We start from the raw sequence: 14,859 nt of genomic DNA, 5'->3' as shown, positions 1-14,859 counted from the left end.
CACGGCCCCGAGAACTTCACCCCGCGCCTTCGGGGGCCTCCTGCAATGGAGGATTTCCCCCAAAACGGTGGTGGCGGGGCCGACAGGATCGCGCCGGGGGGATGCTCTTCCGACGGCGTGGCCGGCGGGCGGGAGACAACGCGGCGCTTCCCCGCCCGCCGCTGCCCGCCGGCGGGAGCCGGGCTGCGACCCGCATCCCGGCCGGCCCCGGCCCCACCAGTGCGGCGAGCAGCCGGGACCACCCCACACGCGGCTCCTTGGCGGGATCGGGGCGCTCCCTGGCCGCTAAGGCGCCACCATCTCGTCCCATCCCATCCAGCCGGCGGGATAGCTGCGGGGCTAGGCTAGGAGAGCAATGAGACCGGGCGGCGGCCAGGAATCCCTCTCCCCAGTCCAATCTCCGCCGCAGCACCGCTAGCATCCCCACGGTCCCGCCACCACGTACGCCGGCAGCTCCCGCCACCCCAGCCAAAGAGCCCTGACCGCGGAGCCCCGTCGCCCCCAAGCCGGCCCAAGAGCGGCGCCCCAGCCGCGGAGCCCCGGAGCGGCTCCCGATGGAGCGCGGCTCCCACCCCACGCTCACCTGCAGGGCTGCGCCGGCGCCACCGCGGGCAGGGAGTAAGTCCCGCTCGCGCCGGGCGCTTTTTAAAAACTTTAAATTTGGTGTCCAAAACCGCGGCAGCCAATGGCGAGGCGCCGGAGCATCGGCCCCGGCCAATGGGCGGCGGGCAGGCGGCGGGGGCCAATGGGCAGCGCGGCGGGCGGGGCCGGGCCCGCCCCTCGCTTTCCCTCCTCAGGCGCCAGGGAGGGACGCGAGTGGCGCGGCCGCGGCTCCCGCGCTGGCCGCTCCCGCCCGCCCCTTCCTCCCGCGCTCGGCTCCGCACCGCTCCCGGTGCCGAAGGAACCTGCGGCTGCCGCGTCCCGGCTCTGACACGGGCCTGAGCGCAGCCTGGCGCCCAGCTACATCTGCGTCTGCTTGTTTAAATGGACGCGCCCGGGACCTCCACGTCGCCCCGGCACGCTCCGAACGTGCAAAGCTCCTCTACTGGGAAAGGATTCTCTCCCTCACTGGAGGTATTCAAGAACTGCTCGGATGCAATCCTGTGCCATGTGCTCTAGAATGACCAGGCTTAAGGAGGGATGTTGGACTGCATGACCCACTATGGTCCCTTCTAACGTGACTCATTCTGTAATTCAGGTCTGGCAGAGGATCTGGGCTACTCCCTATAAAAGAATTGTATTTGATATGACTAACACTACCAGTGTTTGCAGAGTGAGCAGGAGCACTACTAGGAGCTAGGCTGACTGGACACCAGTGCAGGGATCCCCACCACTGCTGGAAAGGCAATCTGCTCACAGCTCAAGGAGATTGCATTTGCAGAGACAACATCCCTTGCATTAAAATTAATACAGAGCAAGTGGGGGACTCTTTACATAGTACAGCTTGACACGACAGGCCAAGGACAGTGAAATCCCCCTATGTACAGCACTACGTACACCAGGTTTGGAATGCCTCTGTCAGCCTCCTGCCAGAGCTATGTGATGTCTGTTTTTTCTCACACTGATCAGAGCCTTGGCATTCGCAAGGCAACAACACATTCAGTGTTTGTTCAAGAGCCAGAGGAGAATAGGGAGGCAGAATATGGCCAGACAGGTTACAGGCTGGAAGATCAGGGAAGGTCTAGGGTGACAAAGACGTAAACAATGATCTAAGTTTCATGCAGAATTCCAGTGTGCAGACCTGGTCAATGGCCCTTATTTGTTTAGAGGAATATGACACTGAACAGCAAACTCCATCTATCTCTTGGCATAAGAAGGCCTGGCTTTAAGTCACGTCCATAGGAATATCACAAGTGCTCTCCAGTGTTCCACTTACCACACTGATCTAGTAAGGATGAAGACTTCAGTCCTAGTTTCTGCTCCAATAGGTATCTAATTATTTTACACAAAAATTGAGTCAATGTTTCTTTTAACATTTTTTATGTGCCAGTTTGGAGTTATAAAACTGCTAGTAAATACAGACCTAGGACTCATGCTTATCAAAAGGAAATATGTATGCCTCATCTTATGCACATAGACATTCCTTTATTTGAAGTTAATGAATGCATCTTAAATTAAAAGACTTGGAACTTAATCATAGTTACCATGCAGTGTTTACTAGAAAAAAAAATTATAAAGGTATCAAATGTTGTAAAATGCTGTTAATTAAACAGACAGAACCAGTAAGTGCCAGTCATAGCACATAACTTTTCGAAAATCAATAACTTGGACATTCCATTAAAACCATAAAGGAGACACTGAACTGAAGTCAACTGGATACTAAAATATCAGTCGAATAATATTGTAACAATTTCTTTTATTTTTGACTCAAGAACAGAAACATTTGTTCCAAAACCAATTCATATGATTTGTCACTTGGCTTCCAAGGCTTTTATTCCTCCAACAAGGGATATTCCTAAACTTGCTTTGTATTTATGAATAAAGGCCAGAAGGTCTTGAAAACATGACAGAGATACACTTTGATTCCCTTTCCCATGGTACATGTAAGTGATCAATAAATATGTGGATAGACAGAATGGGGTCATTTATTTATCACTTTTTTCCAATCACTCAAACAAAATAGGATTTTTTTTGTTCTCCCAAGTAAGCTATTTTACACTGTTGTGTGATGGTTAAGCCATAGTTTAAATGAAAACGGGAACTAGAAATAACTCCTTTTTTAATGCATACCTTTTGAGAGAGGTGAATCAGTTCTCAGTAGAAGTTAAAAACTGCTGTTACTTCTGGTGCAGTCAAATAAACTTTTCAAAAGGCCTACTGCAGCAATAATGTCTTATATGAAGATAATAATGTCTTTTACTCAGCAAGTAAAAAAACTGTTTAATAGTCATGAGGAAACAAGTTGTGATGTTTTTCATGATCTGAAAAGAAGTTCCTTTTTCTGGAAGGTGCTCTTAGAAGCTTCTTTGCAGACCAAGGTCTATGTCTGTTGTAATGGCCTGAGGAAGAACCATGTTCAGGAGGAATTATTTTTATCATTTTCTGAAATAATTTCCATTAGAGATTCATAATCAGCATATTCTCTCAGAGTTTGTAGCATTTCATCTAGCATTTCTTCCCCTAGCATGAAAGACTCAACATGATGCACCGATCTGCTTATTCTGTGGTCTGTAATCCGGTCCTGTGGAAAGTTGTATGTTCTGATCTTCTCTGATCTTCCTTTAGTCCCAATCTGTTGAACAAGAAGAATCAGTTTACCATCATCTTAAAATAATTGTGAAATAGTGATTAGGCATATAAAGCAAAGGTTTCTCTTCCTCACATGACTATACAAAATTTGATAGCTACATAGTACTCACATCACTTCTACAGCTGCAGTTACTGTTCTCAAACACGTAAAAGAACAATTTTACTGCATCTTTTTCTAATACTATTCTGGTTCTTCATGCTGCAATCTAGTTTGTTTCACTGGATCTCTAGGATTTACCTACTTCTGAAATTTTAAGTCTGGCTAATATATAGCCTTTACTACTGCAGTAAAATGCAATGCTATTGTTCAGAGGGCTTGGGGACCCCACAATTTTGTTCTCCAGAGTGGCCTAGTGGAAGGCATCCCTTCCCATGGTAGGAGGGTTGGAGCTAGTTGTTTTTAAGGTCCCTGCCAATCCAAACCATTCTGTGTATCTTTGACTTTTTTTGCCTCATTTAAGTCCTTCCTGGGCTCCTGCTGCTCTGTATTTCCATTTACTACTTGCTGTTCAACAAAGGTGTTACCCTAAAGACATATGGTTGTACAGAATTAGATCACAACTAAATGAAACTTACTTGAATCTTTCGAGCATAGTTTCTCTTTTTGGTTTCTTCTTCTAGTTTGGCGTTGTATAGTTTAGCACACAGCATTTGCATAGCCTTCTCTTTGTTTCTAATTTGGGATCTTTCTTGCTGACATTCAGCCACAATCCCTGTCAAAAATATCGTGACATTTAGCATTTAAGATTAACACATACTAAAAGAGCTCTGCAATTTCTGGAAGATTTTTTTATATGTTATATTAGGCTGTTACATTTGGACTGGGAATGTAGAAGTCCAGGTTTATTAATGAGTAATGATATGTTTTGGGAGAGATGTGTAGGCTGAGTTGTACAGGTGCTTTAAACCATAAGACAAGAAATTTAATTCAGTGGAAATTTATTTCACCTGGACGACAGATGAATAATGAAATAAAAGATATGTGATGTGATCTGACTTATAAAAGACACCTTCATTACTCATAAATTTTGGCCACAGTTCCAGGAAATGTAGAATTTAAGGAACAGTAAAACATATAAGATAGTGAGTGCTTAGCATATGATCAGAATATAAAAAAGTGGGCACTATTTTATTTAAAAAAATAGAAGGGTGTGCTTTCTCATCTCAAGATACACAATTACAGATAAGACATGAAAAGCCCAAAAAAGGAGCAGGAAGAAGAAATACAGTACGAGCTAAGTTGTTATTTGGACTTATTAAGTAGCTCTGGTAATATTAGAGGATGATTTTATAAGATCACATAGTATTACTTTTTGAAAGACTTATTTATAAACAACATTTTGGATCACAGTGAAGGTCTATAAAAAGATTTAGGATGAGACAACTAGAAGAAGCAACAGGACAATTTTAAGGGAAGAGAGATCAGAGAAATGAAAAAGGGAAAGATGGAAGAGGAAAAACTCTGGAGCTAACGTTAGGTATAAAACCCCCCATTAACTGTGTATAAATGCAAAAAACTTGCAATTTAAAAAACTTGCAAAAAACTTACACTTTAAGATTTCTATAACACACCCTAATAACTGCCATCAGCAAAACCAAAGATCTGGTTTTTAGTTTGCTGTGTTTTTATCCAAACATACAGACAATGCAAAACATTTTTAATCTGGGGAATCTTTTTGTCACCATATAGTGAACAGAATTTTATCCTCCCACTGCTTGCCTTCTGCTTTACTAGAGTGATGCAGTAAGTGCAGAATAGATCGATGTTTTAAACAAATACAACAAAATGGGTGGCAAAAATCTGGATACATGAAGATAAAGAGGGCTTGGGATTACCCTGAAACCATGTAAAGTCTGACGAATGTTTGTAGTAGAGAAGAGGAAAAGTTAAAATGCAATGAAAGTCAAGAAGGCTGTTGTGAATTACTCAGAGGGAAGTAAAAGGCTTAGGAATGGCAATAAAAAGCCCCCATGCAACAGCTAAAATCAGGTAGTGTTTGAGGGTGTATCTTATCCCTGCTATGTTTCCTAACCTGAGCCAGAGGGATGGGCCTCTTAATTATGTGTGTCATCTATGGGAAAGCAGCCAGCAGACGAATGGGAGCTGGTATTCTGAGTAGACTGACTCTGCAATTAAAAGTAATGTCTTAATATGAAAATAGCACAATTTCTCTTTTGGAGAATAGTCAAGAAAATTCAGATCATTAGATTTTAACCTACTCCATTTTTCGGTGTAATTTTCATTATCTGAAAGTTTAAATATAATTTTTTGATAGAAACTGATATGACTCCTTTTAGAGTGTCATGTTTAATAGCAAAATTATAGCTTATCTAATGAAGCCAGTAGTCTTCACTGTTAAAAACTGGAGTGGAGTAGTATAAATAGACATGAAAACTACATTAAACCTCTTCCCTACTGTTGCACAGGCTCGAAAATAAAACCATTGTTTCAAAAGAAATTCTGACAGCCGTTTTGGAATGTAGATCTTGTACTAGGGAAAGGATGAAGCAGCACCTGTTGGAATGTGAACTATCCGCACGGCACTATCGGTGGTATTGACATGCTGGCCTCCAGCTCCACTAGCTCGCTTTGTTTCTATCCGTAGATCTTTTGGACTAATTTGCAGCCTCATCTGTCATGGGAGACAGAAGAAGAGAAGAAAAGTATTTTATGTTGTTTCTATCTAGACAGATATAAAATATGCACAGTCAGTTTACTTTAGAAGGCACCTTCATGCAAGATGAAACTTCTGAACGCTTACGGGTACTAATTCAAATCCACTTATAAACATATTAAGAAATCTTGTTAATCAGACTGGAATGCATAATGATGGAGACCCAGAAATCAGCCAAATAGTAACTTAATGCATAACCATTGCTTAGCACTAATTTTCCTCTCTTCTGAGAGCTCTGCATTCTCTTCCAGCAGAGTTAACCAATATTTGAGCTTGACTGGATGGTTTTTAAATGAAATGGAAGACATTCCTTTTTTTGGCTTTGAAGTGGAGCAATAGTCTCTGTGAGGAAGGAGCAAGACAATTTCAAAGAAGTTCAGGAAGGAGTAACATTGTCAGTCTGCTACGTCAACATGAAACTAAGATCAAAACAAAGCTTTCTCAGCCCATTGCTTTTAAGCAAGCAAATATAGCAAAACTGAATTATCATACATTTTAGAACAGGCAAGTGAGGACACTACAAAAATGGGAAAGAGGAAGTGCTAAAAGAAGTAATCTGTGAGCTTGGCAAAATGATTCAGGTCTTTTGTTACTTTTCAGAAAATCTAGTTTTCCACAAAGCATGCAAGACTGTCACAGTGAATTTTCAAGTCATAGTTAAGTAAACTCTCAGTGACTTTACTGAAATTAGGATTATGAGAAAAGACAGAATTCTTTACTCCATCCTTGTGATAAAAATAAAATAACAAACATGACCTAATTTAAAATTAAAATTTAAAAAGTCATAATGTGAGAATATCAAGAGAGGCAGAAAACACTTGGTATCAAACACTGCTCCTGGTAAATTCTGTTATACTGAAATATAAATATTACCTCAGTGGGTTGGGGTAATATTGCAACAGTCATTGTGCTGGTGTGAATGCGTCCTTGTTTTTCTGTCTTTGGTACCCGCTGAACACGATGCACTCCTCCTTCAAACTTCATGTATTTGTAAGCCTCAACACCTGCAATACTGGCTACTGCATGTCTTAGGCCACCTTAAACAGAGAAGAAAAACACTTGTAAACCTTTAAGAACTGCTGGTACTATGCTGTTATACTTCAAACAGTATATTTACACACCACTGGCATTTGTTTCTTAAAGTGATGATTTTACCATTTAAACACTTGGGCGAAATTACACCAAAAATGCAAGAACCCTAAAGCCCTACATATTTACTCACACACTACCTCAAAAAGGAAAGGACTGTCAACTTCTCTTTTGTAGAGTGCCATTTAATTTTTTATATACACTTATATAATTTTTTTCTGGAGCAAACAGAACACAGGTTCTTGCACCTCTTACCAATACCTCCAGGCAAACACTTGACAGCAACATCCTACAAGCATTGAACAGCTTGGAATTTGGAAGACAAGCCCATAGAAATCATGGCTTTGGGACAGAGTTTGTTGCTCTACTACTTTATGATATTCTTGATCTTCCTTGTCTGCTGGTGTGCAGTATAAGTGAAGGATCAGAGAAATGATGGCACTAGAAATGAATATATCATTTATATATAATGAATGAATATATTTCACCCATGTATAATATATTATAAATGAATATATTTCACCCGTTTTTGTTTCTAATGCAGCTCAATTCCCAAATCCCATTCTCAGCACAGTGGATAATGTGCCAAGGGAATGACTGAAGACACAGGTGGCCTTGAAAGAGTATTGCTTTTCAAGCCTTGCATTATGAAACCGCAGCTGAGGAAAAGAAGAGGCACACACTTCTCAGAAATACTGGTTTAAGCTATCTCTCAGACTAAGAACTCAACCATAGGAACAACATAACAGCTTTTTAAAAAAGTAAAATGAAGACAATATGGAATCTGAAATTGCCCTGTGGAGCAGGAAAAAGTAATCTGCCAGAACACAGGCCAGGCTGTTCCCCTCCATGGACGTGTTTGTTCACTCATAATTTTATTAAAATATATATTGTTTTACAGTCCTGTTGGTGAAAGATAGGAAGAGGCAGTTTGGCTTTCAATTTCACATCATCTTTATCCTTCTGCTTTTAAAATTTGTAGTGGCATATGTGCCTACAGTGCTTAGAATACGATGTCCAAGAAACTGGTTCACATGACAGGTATTTAAGTCATACTGCTGCAAACTGACTACTACCAACATGGTTTATTACGAACTGCAGCAAAATCTAATGAAATTTTGACAGATCTTTTATGCTGGCAGACAAGTTGTAGGCCTGTTAAATGTAGTTAACTCTTGATAACTATGTGTTTGCCCCTTTCATACAAAATGTCCCAATCTATCCTGATGTCTGATTTACTCATAACAAGGGTATGAGTTTGTGCTCATTTTTTATGTGGCATCTTAGATCAGGGAAAAGTCCCACATCTCTGTCTCTGCCTGCCACTGCAGGGTGAGAAGCAGCGGATAAATAATGACATGTAAGTTTCTGCTTCAACGTGTGTGCTGAATCTTCAACATGCTATTTTTGCATAATGGCATCCATGGGTTAGGTCAATAGTCATTTAAGAGTGGACTGTAACCTGTATTTTATTGCAGTGTTATTTAACATGCACCTGGTTCACGCATGCTCACCTTCAGATTTCAAATTTAGGAGTTCTCTGAAATAAGGGAGATGGACATTTTAACACAGGACCTCCCTTTTGCTCATGTGATCAATAAAAATGGAATGTGGGTAGGATGTAACAGCCCAGTGGGGCATCCTTAGCCCCACTCTTACTCAGCACAGCACAGACACTTTGAACCTGAGGGTTCAAATATCCATTTTATTAGCCATGCCATGTATAGTGCCCCTACCTCCCAATTTATCTCCAGCATCTGTTTTGATAATATGTGATTACACAAAATCAAAAAATAACCTGCAAGAGGCTGACAAAAGCTAGGACTGCCTTTATTTTTCCCAATATTTACATCCTAAATGTTAATTAAGGTGCATAAAAAACCCTTAGCAAAACAGGGTTTATATATATATATAAATATATATTTATTTATTTAAAATAAATATATAACCATTTAAAAAACTAGCCCTTTACAAGAGAAAATATGGATAGATTTATACTAGGTTCACGTATTATTTCAATTTCCCATTTAAGGCATTAATGAGAATATCTCTGAGGGTGTGGGCTCCTTGTCCAAGGACTGAGCTTTCACCAAGAGGGTAGCCAAGCCCAACTCCCTTTTTCTTCTAATCATAGGACTGTAAGCTGAGTCAGACCTGACTTACAACTATTCTATAACAAGGAATTTTCAGCCAAATCAGTGAACTGATCCAATTAGCACAGTGGCCTCAAAACTGCTAGAGATGAGAAAGAAAAAACATACAGCTGGCTGGAAGATGAGACAGACTTTGCTTAAGCTGACTGAAACTTGCTCTGAAGGTGAAGTGTGTGAGACTGCTGGGGTTTATCGAATCCAAGTCTTGCCTCAATGGAGAGGCAACTTTCCTCTCCCCCTAGTATGTGAAAAAAAAAAAAAGACCCAGACACTTCCTCTTTTCTGTTTACACCCATCTAACATGTACAATGTTTATTCCATTTACTTAAAAAAAAAAAAGAAATAAGCAGATTTCTCTTGGCTTTGAAGGCTGAACAGGTTCAGCTCCTAGCAAAGCATTTGCCTGGTCATGAGTGGGGATCAACATGACTTTGTTCCTTCAGCAAAAAGATGCACTCTAATATGAAGCTTCTCATCCCTATCACCACATAAACTGCATAAACTGTGTACTTGCCACATGGGCTCTTAAAAATACAAGAAGTTTATTAATATTAGCAAATCTAGATAATAGAAAATAAGAAATTCAAGTGTCATAATTTTTTTTTAAAAGTATATTAATTGAATTATTAGCAGTCACTCTAGAGGGGAGTGAGCCACTCTAGAAGGGAGCCTCAGTTCATGTTCATGACCTTGAAATAAGATGCTTCCTAAAGAAAGATATTAAAACAGTTTACAAATACAACACTTTTGAAAATCAAATTCTAATAAAGATTTTAACAGCTGTTACAGATGAGCTATATCCAAATATCCCATTCTCTTATATTATAGATGAGATGCTATTACAAATAAATTTAAAATGTTTTAGATTAAATTTCAAGAATTTTTTAAATAAAACTGATTCCTCTATAATAAAAACCGGATTTTTCAATCTTCCACCAACCTAATCTATAAACAATAAAACATTAGATAACTAAGTTGAACACTGCAGCCAAATAAAGTTTACATAATCTTTATTTTGAAAAAACCTAAACCAAGATATCTGTATCATTTTCTAAATTTTCTTCTGCCAAGCACTTGTCTTTCAACAGTTTTAAAATGTAGAAATGAAATTACTGAAAGAAAAATTTTCTTTGTAGCACTTTAGTATTTTAATAGTTTTTCTGAAATGGAGTTTCATGCCCAAATACAGAAGCTGAAGAGAACTGTACTCAGACATTCAAACAATATTCCACTTCTAAAATTAAGATAGTGCAAATTAATTTCCTTTACTTTGGAAATTAAAATATCATATGAATGAGTGTTTCAACTTGAATTAGGAAGTTACAGTTTTTTCATTACTGACCTAGTTCACTGGGAAAGTACTCTAAAACTTCAAATTTCCACTTTTTATAAGCAGCATATCGTTGATACATATCAAATATCTCCGAGGTGAACAGCATGGCTTCCTGCCCTCCAACTCCAGCAGTTACTTCCATGACAAGATCACTCTCATCTGTTTCTTCTGAAGGAATCAAAAGCAACACTATCTGTGAATACAAAAGCACCCAGCTAAGACTCCTCTCTGACACTGCTGTCCACACCTGAGACAGTGTAAAATGCCAGACCCATCTGTAACTGATCCAGGCTCTGTTCTCCTGCCCTGAGGACAGGATTCAGCCAGGCAAAGGTGTGCAAGGGTGATGCTGCATTGGAGGAAGGCTCCCTGTGTCTGTTCAGGGTCACAAGAGCTACACAGGCCTCTCTTGAGTGCCACAAAGCTTCACAGAAGTTCTTAATCCATCAGGAACACTGTGAGGATAAACCACAGGATACATGTTTGTTCTTGCAACACAGCTGAATCAGAGTCCCCTTTAATTCTAACTCAACTGCAGAGCTAAGAAGGATGTTCATGAGCACAGGCCTTCAACGACAACACAAATGTATTATTTTATTTATTTTTTAAAAAGAGCCTGATTTGCAGAAGAAAGATATACCAAAACCAAAAAATGATCAAAATTTTGCATGCTGAATCAAAATTCTGGATGATTTGCAAATGCTTTTAAATCCTCATCCTTTACTAGCATTGGGCGATGTTTCTTTCCACAGACGAGGAACGTCTTTTGGGAACATCATAAATATTTACAAAAAATATTTTGGCAGAATCATAAATATTTACAAAAAATATTTATAAAGTGACTGTTGTATTGTTGTTGGAGGAATAAAGAATACAACCATAGCAGCTTCTACAGTTAAGTTGAAACAGTCTGTTTACCTAAGGATTTTTTTTTGTTAAATAACATAGATACTCTGTAAAATTTATATAAAGTAGCAGCCCAACATAGTTACATAGTACTACATTTTTTCCAAACCCTCCAGTGAGTGACACTATGTAAGTTTAACGTTTCCAAGGGCTAAAGAGTTGAACATCCATAAAGATACACCCAGACAAGACAAACTATAGCACCTATTTAAAAAGATACTTTGATTGAAACATTTTCAGGTACAAACAGACACTTGCTTACAGGATGTCTTTATAGAATCTGATTTTTTAATTTTCCTTGGCTAACAGACACTGTTTGGGGACTATAACTAGCACAGTGGGGAGGAAGAAGAATTTATCACATATATCTTGATGAGAATCATAGAATGGTTTGGGTTGGAAGAGGCCTTAAATATCACCTAGTTCCAACACCCCCAAGAAGACAATTTGGCTTTGTTAATTTAAGAATGGCAAGGAAACAAGGGCTTTATAAGGGGATCTAACCTGTTGTTTCAGTTCAGCTATCTCTTCTTCACAGGAAGCAATTTCTGTTTCTGCAAGCTTCCGGAAATCTTCATTCTCATCTGAAATATTTGAGTATGGTTAATCCTCAGACATGTATCAGTGCCATTCTAAGAAAATCTTTTAAATAAATAACCACATGAATAACTTACTTTACCAAAAAAAAAAAAAAAAAACCACCCAAACCAAAACCATATTACTACACAACCCCTCCCTCCCCCAAAACACTAAACCTGTTAGAAAATCAAATTACTAATATGGTCTGTAAAGAAGATTCTAAGTACCTATTAAGTGTTTTCTAATCCTGTGCAGGTATACGACATGAGAAAAATCTGAAATAAAAGAATTTCTGCTAAAACATCCAAAACTAAAATCCAAGCCAACCACAAAAAACAACGATTACTGTGCTGGTGGTCAAACAATAGCACACACAGGTTGCACAGATTGGTTGTGAATTTTCATCCTTGTGAAACTTGGAGATACTCAAAACCTAACAGGTGAAATCCTGAGCAGCATGTGGGTGACCTTGCTTGAGCAGGAGGGTGGAGTGGTGCTGTCCACAGGTCCTTCCCACACCAGCCATTCTGTGGCTCTAAAAAAGTATTTTCTGTATTTCAGTGTGGCAAGAACATAAAGGACTTAAAGAGCACAGAGGCTCCAAAATTGGAACTCCTTGTTAAAAGGACAAATACCCCTATCACTGTATGCAAAAATCTGAATACTACAGTTCTAGGGAATACTGGGGAATACTAGTTCAAGGGAATACTTTATCATCTAATGAATGTTTATTGATGCTAAAATAGTCCATTTCTACATTTTAATTTCCCAACTGCTATCAAAACGAATTTTGATTCTCGGTAAAAAAAGCAGCCCATTATTTGGCAGAACTAAACGTGCGCAGCTTCTGACACAACAAAGTCAAAACACGGTGTGGAGACAGCAGATTCAGGTGCTGACTTCTATGACTGCCAAAAAGGAGACAGGCAGGTGGACTAGGCTGTCTTGGCAGCAAGGGAAAGATTAAAAAAAAACTCCACCACAACTTTAGAAGTTTTCTATCCCCGATTAGCTATCTTTGTTTTATATGAAATAGGTTCCAGCATCAGCACTTCCTGCGCCGGCGGAAGTACTTCCCCCACTCACTCGCACTCGCGACCTCTGCTGGGGCTGTTTCCTTTGCCCGCGGGGGGCGCCCCGGGCTCCCGGGGGTGACACGTGCGGTGTCACCGGCCTGCCCCCAACCGGGGACACGCGCGCCCCCCGCGCGCGCTCCCGCCATCCCGCCCGGCAGGTGCGCCGCGCTACGCGCCAGACTCCGCCCCTCCGCCCCACCCAAGGCTCGCTCGCCCACCCAATGGCGCCAGCGCATGCAAATGAACCCCCGCCCTCTGCCCGGCCCTCCGGGCCGCTCTCTGGTGACATCCCGCTCGCGGAACAAGCCGGCCGCGCGCCCCGTCCCGCACCTCGCGCCAACTCCCGCGTGTCGCGCAGCTCCCGCTCCTTGTCGCGCAGCCGCCGCACGTGCGCCGCCAGCTGCGGCGCCGCCCCGCCCTCGCCCCGCGCGCGCGCCTCCAGCAGGCGGCGCAGGGAGGGCGCGGCGAACAGCTCCTCCAGGCCGGGCCGTGCGCTCAGCCCGCGCCGCGCCGGGAGCCGCCATCCCACCGGCGCCGCCCGGAGGCTCTGAGGGGGCAGTGCGGCCGCTCGGTAGCTTTGCGCCGCGCGGAGAGCCCGCGAGAGCAGCCGCATGTCTGGCTGGGGCGGGAGCGTGGCCGCCCTCCCGTCGCCCGGGCGTCACTGCCGTTCCGGAGATGCCCGAACGCGCTTGACAGCTTCCCTTCCGGGTTTCCGGAAGTTGCCGAAGAGACTCGGCGCTGGCTTTGGGCGCAGTCGGAAATCGTCGGGTGTCCGATGGCGGAAATGGCCGAAGGGGTTCGGCTTCCCTCGGCTCGCGCTGTCCCGCAGTGGGGCAGGCGGGCTCTGATTGGCCAGCGCTGATGGGGCGGGGCTCTCCCTCATGGCCCGGCAGGGCGCCCCGAGCGCCCTCTGCAGTCCCCAGAGGGGCGTGTTAGTCATTCTCAACCAAAAAAGAAAAAACAAAAAACCCAAAAAAAACACTTCAAACCTCATAAAATCCTCCGTACCCCAAGCCTATGGCCAGACTTCTGAGCAAGAGCCTCGGGGGTATTGAGGTTTCTACTGGAGCGGTTTAAAGTCTGAATAGGTAAAAGTGAGGTTGATGGGGAGCGTGAACTGGGGCTTTGGACATCCGAGTTACTGTCACAGACCTTCTCCCTCCAGAAGAAATCTTCAGAATTAAAGTATGCTGGGGAGGACCGTGCAAAAATTGTGGAAGGATGTCCCTGTACTGAAAGCAGGTGCAAAATTAAGCATTTAGAGAAAAAGAAATGAATTGTCAGAGGAAGCAAAAAGGGCAATTCTAAGTGCCTTCACGTCAGAAATTAGCGGTAAGACTAAACGACAGCCCATTTATACAATACAGATCTGAGTACAGTGTTTTACATGAAAGTTTCAAGTGGGAAAGCAGCGAGGATGCAGCCATTTAGGAACTATTGCGTACTGGGGTGATCTGGGCAAATCCATCCTGAAATGCAGACCGAGTGCATATTACCTTGTTTTAGATAACATCATTAGTGAGATTCTTGGCTAAACTCAAAACAGTTTCAAGATTATATTTTATTATAAAAATGTGCAACTATCCATAAAATTTCATTAGGCAGTATTTTGTACTACAATCATTGGAGGAGTCAGAGTTCTGTCCTTGCCTTCCTTCTGTCCTTGCCTTCCTTCTGTCCTTGTTCATGTCTTACCAGAACCAGGCTATCATATCTTACAACTAAATTACAGTGTTGGAATAACAGTTACTTCCTTATGAAACATTAGTAAATTGTTATTTTCTCAAATGTAATATCAA

The 14,859-nt window shown here is 42.0% G+C and overlaps 1 protein-coding gene across 2 annotated transcripts; it reads right to left on the bottom strand.

Moving 5' to 3' along the window:
* Window positions 1–2,339: 2,339 nt before the first annotated feature.
* MTRF1L (mitochondrial translation release factor 1 like) lies at window positions 2,340–13,702 on the bottom strand. 2 transcript variants are annotated; one of them, XM_066545715.1, is made up of 7 exons: window positions 13,391–13,702; window positions 11,910–11,989; window positions 10,509–10,692; window positions 6,798–6,961; window positions 5,765–5,882; window positions 3,826–3,962; window positions 2,340–3,232 (listed from the first exon to the last, which is right to left on the bottom strand). In XM_066545715.1, the coding sequence occupies exons 1-7, from the start codon at window positions 13,671–13,673 to the stop codon at window positions 3,017–3,019; spliced, it is 1,182 nt and encodes a 393-aa protein (XP_066401812.1). In that variant the 5' UTR covers window positions 13,674–13,702; the 3' UTR covers window positions 2,340–3,016. The 2 variants fall into 2 exon arrangements, with proteins under 2 accessions (XP_066401812.1, XP_066401813.1); XM_066545716.1 differs by lacking the exon at window positions 13,391–13,702 and adding an exon at window positions 13,071–13,085.
* Between the last annotated feature and the right edge of the window lie 1,157 nt (window positions 13,703–14,859).

The sequence above is a fragment of the Molothrus aeneus genome, chromosome 3 (genome assembly GCF_037042795.1).
Source record: "Molothrus aeneus isolate 106 chromosome 3, BPBGC_Maene_1.0, whole genome shotgun sequence".
NCBI classification, from domain to species: domain Eukaryota; kingdom Metazoa; phylum Chordata; class Aves; order Passeriformes; family Icteridae; genus Molothrus; species Molothrus aeneus.
The sequence above is the reverse complement of the archived record's forward strand: the minus strand, read 5'-3'. Positions and strand labels throughout refer to the sequence as shown.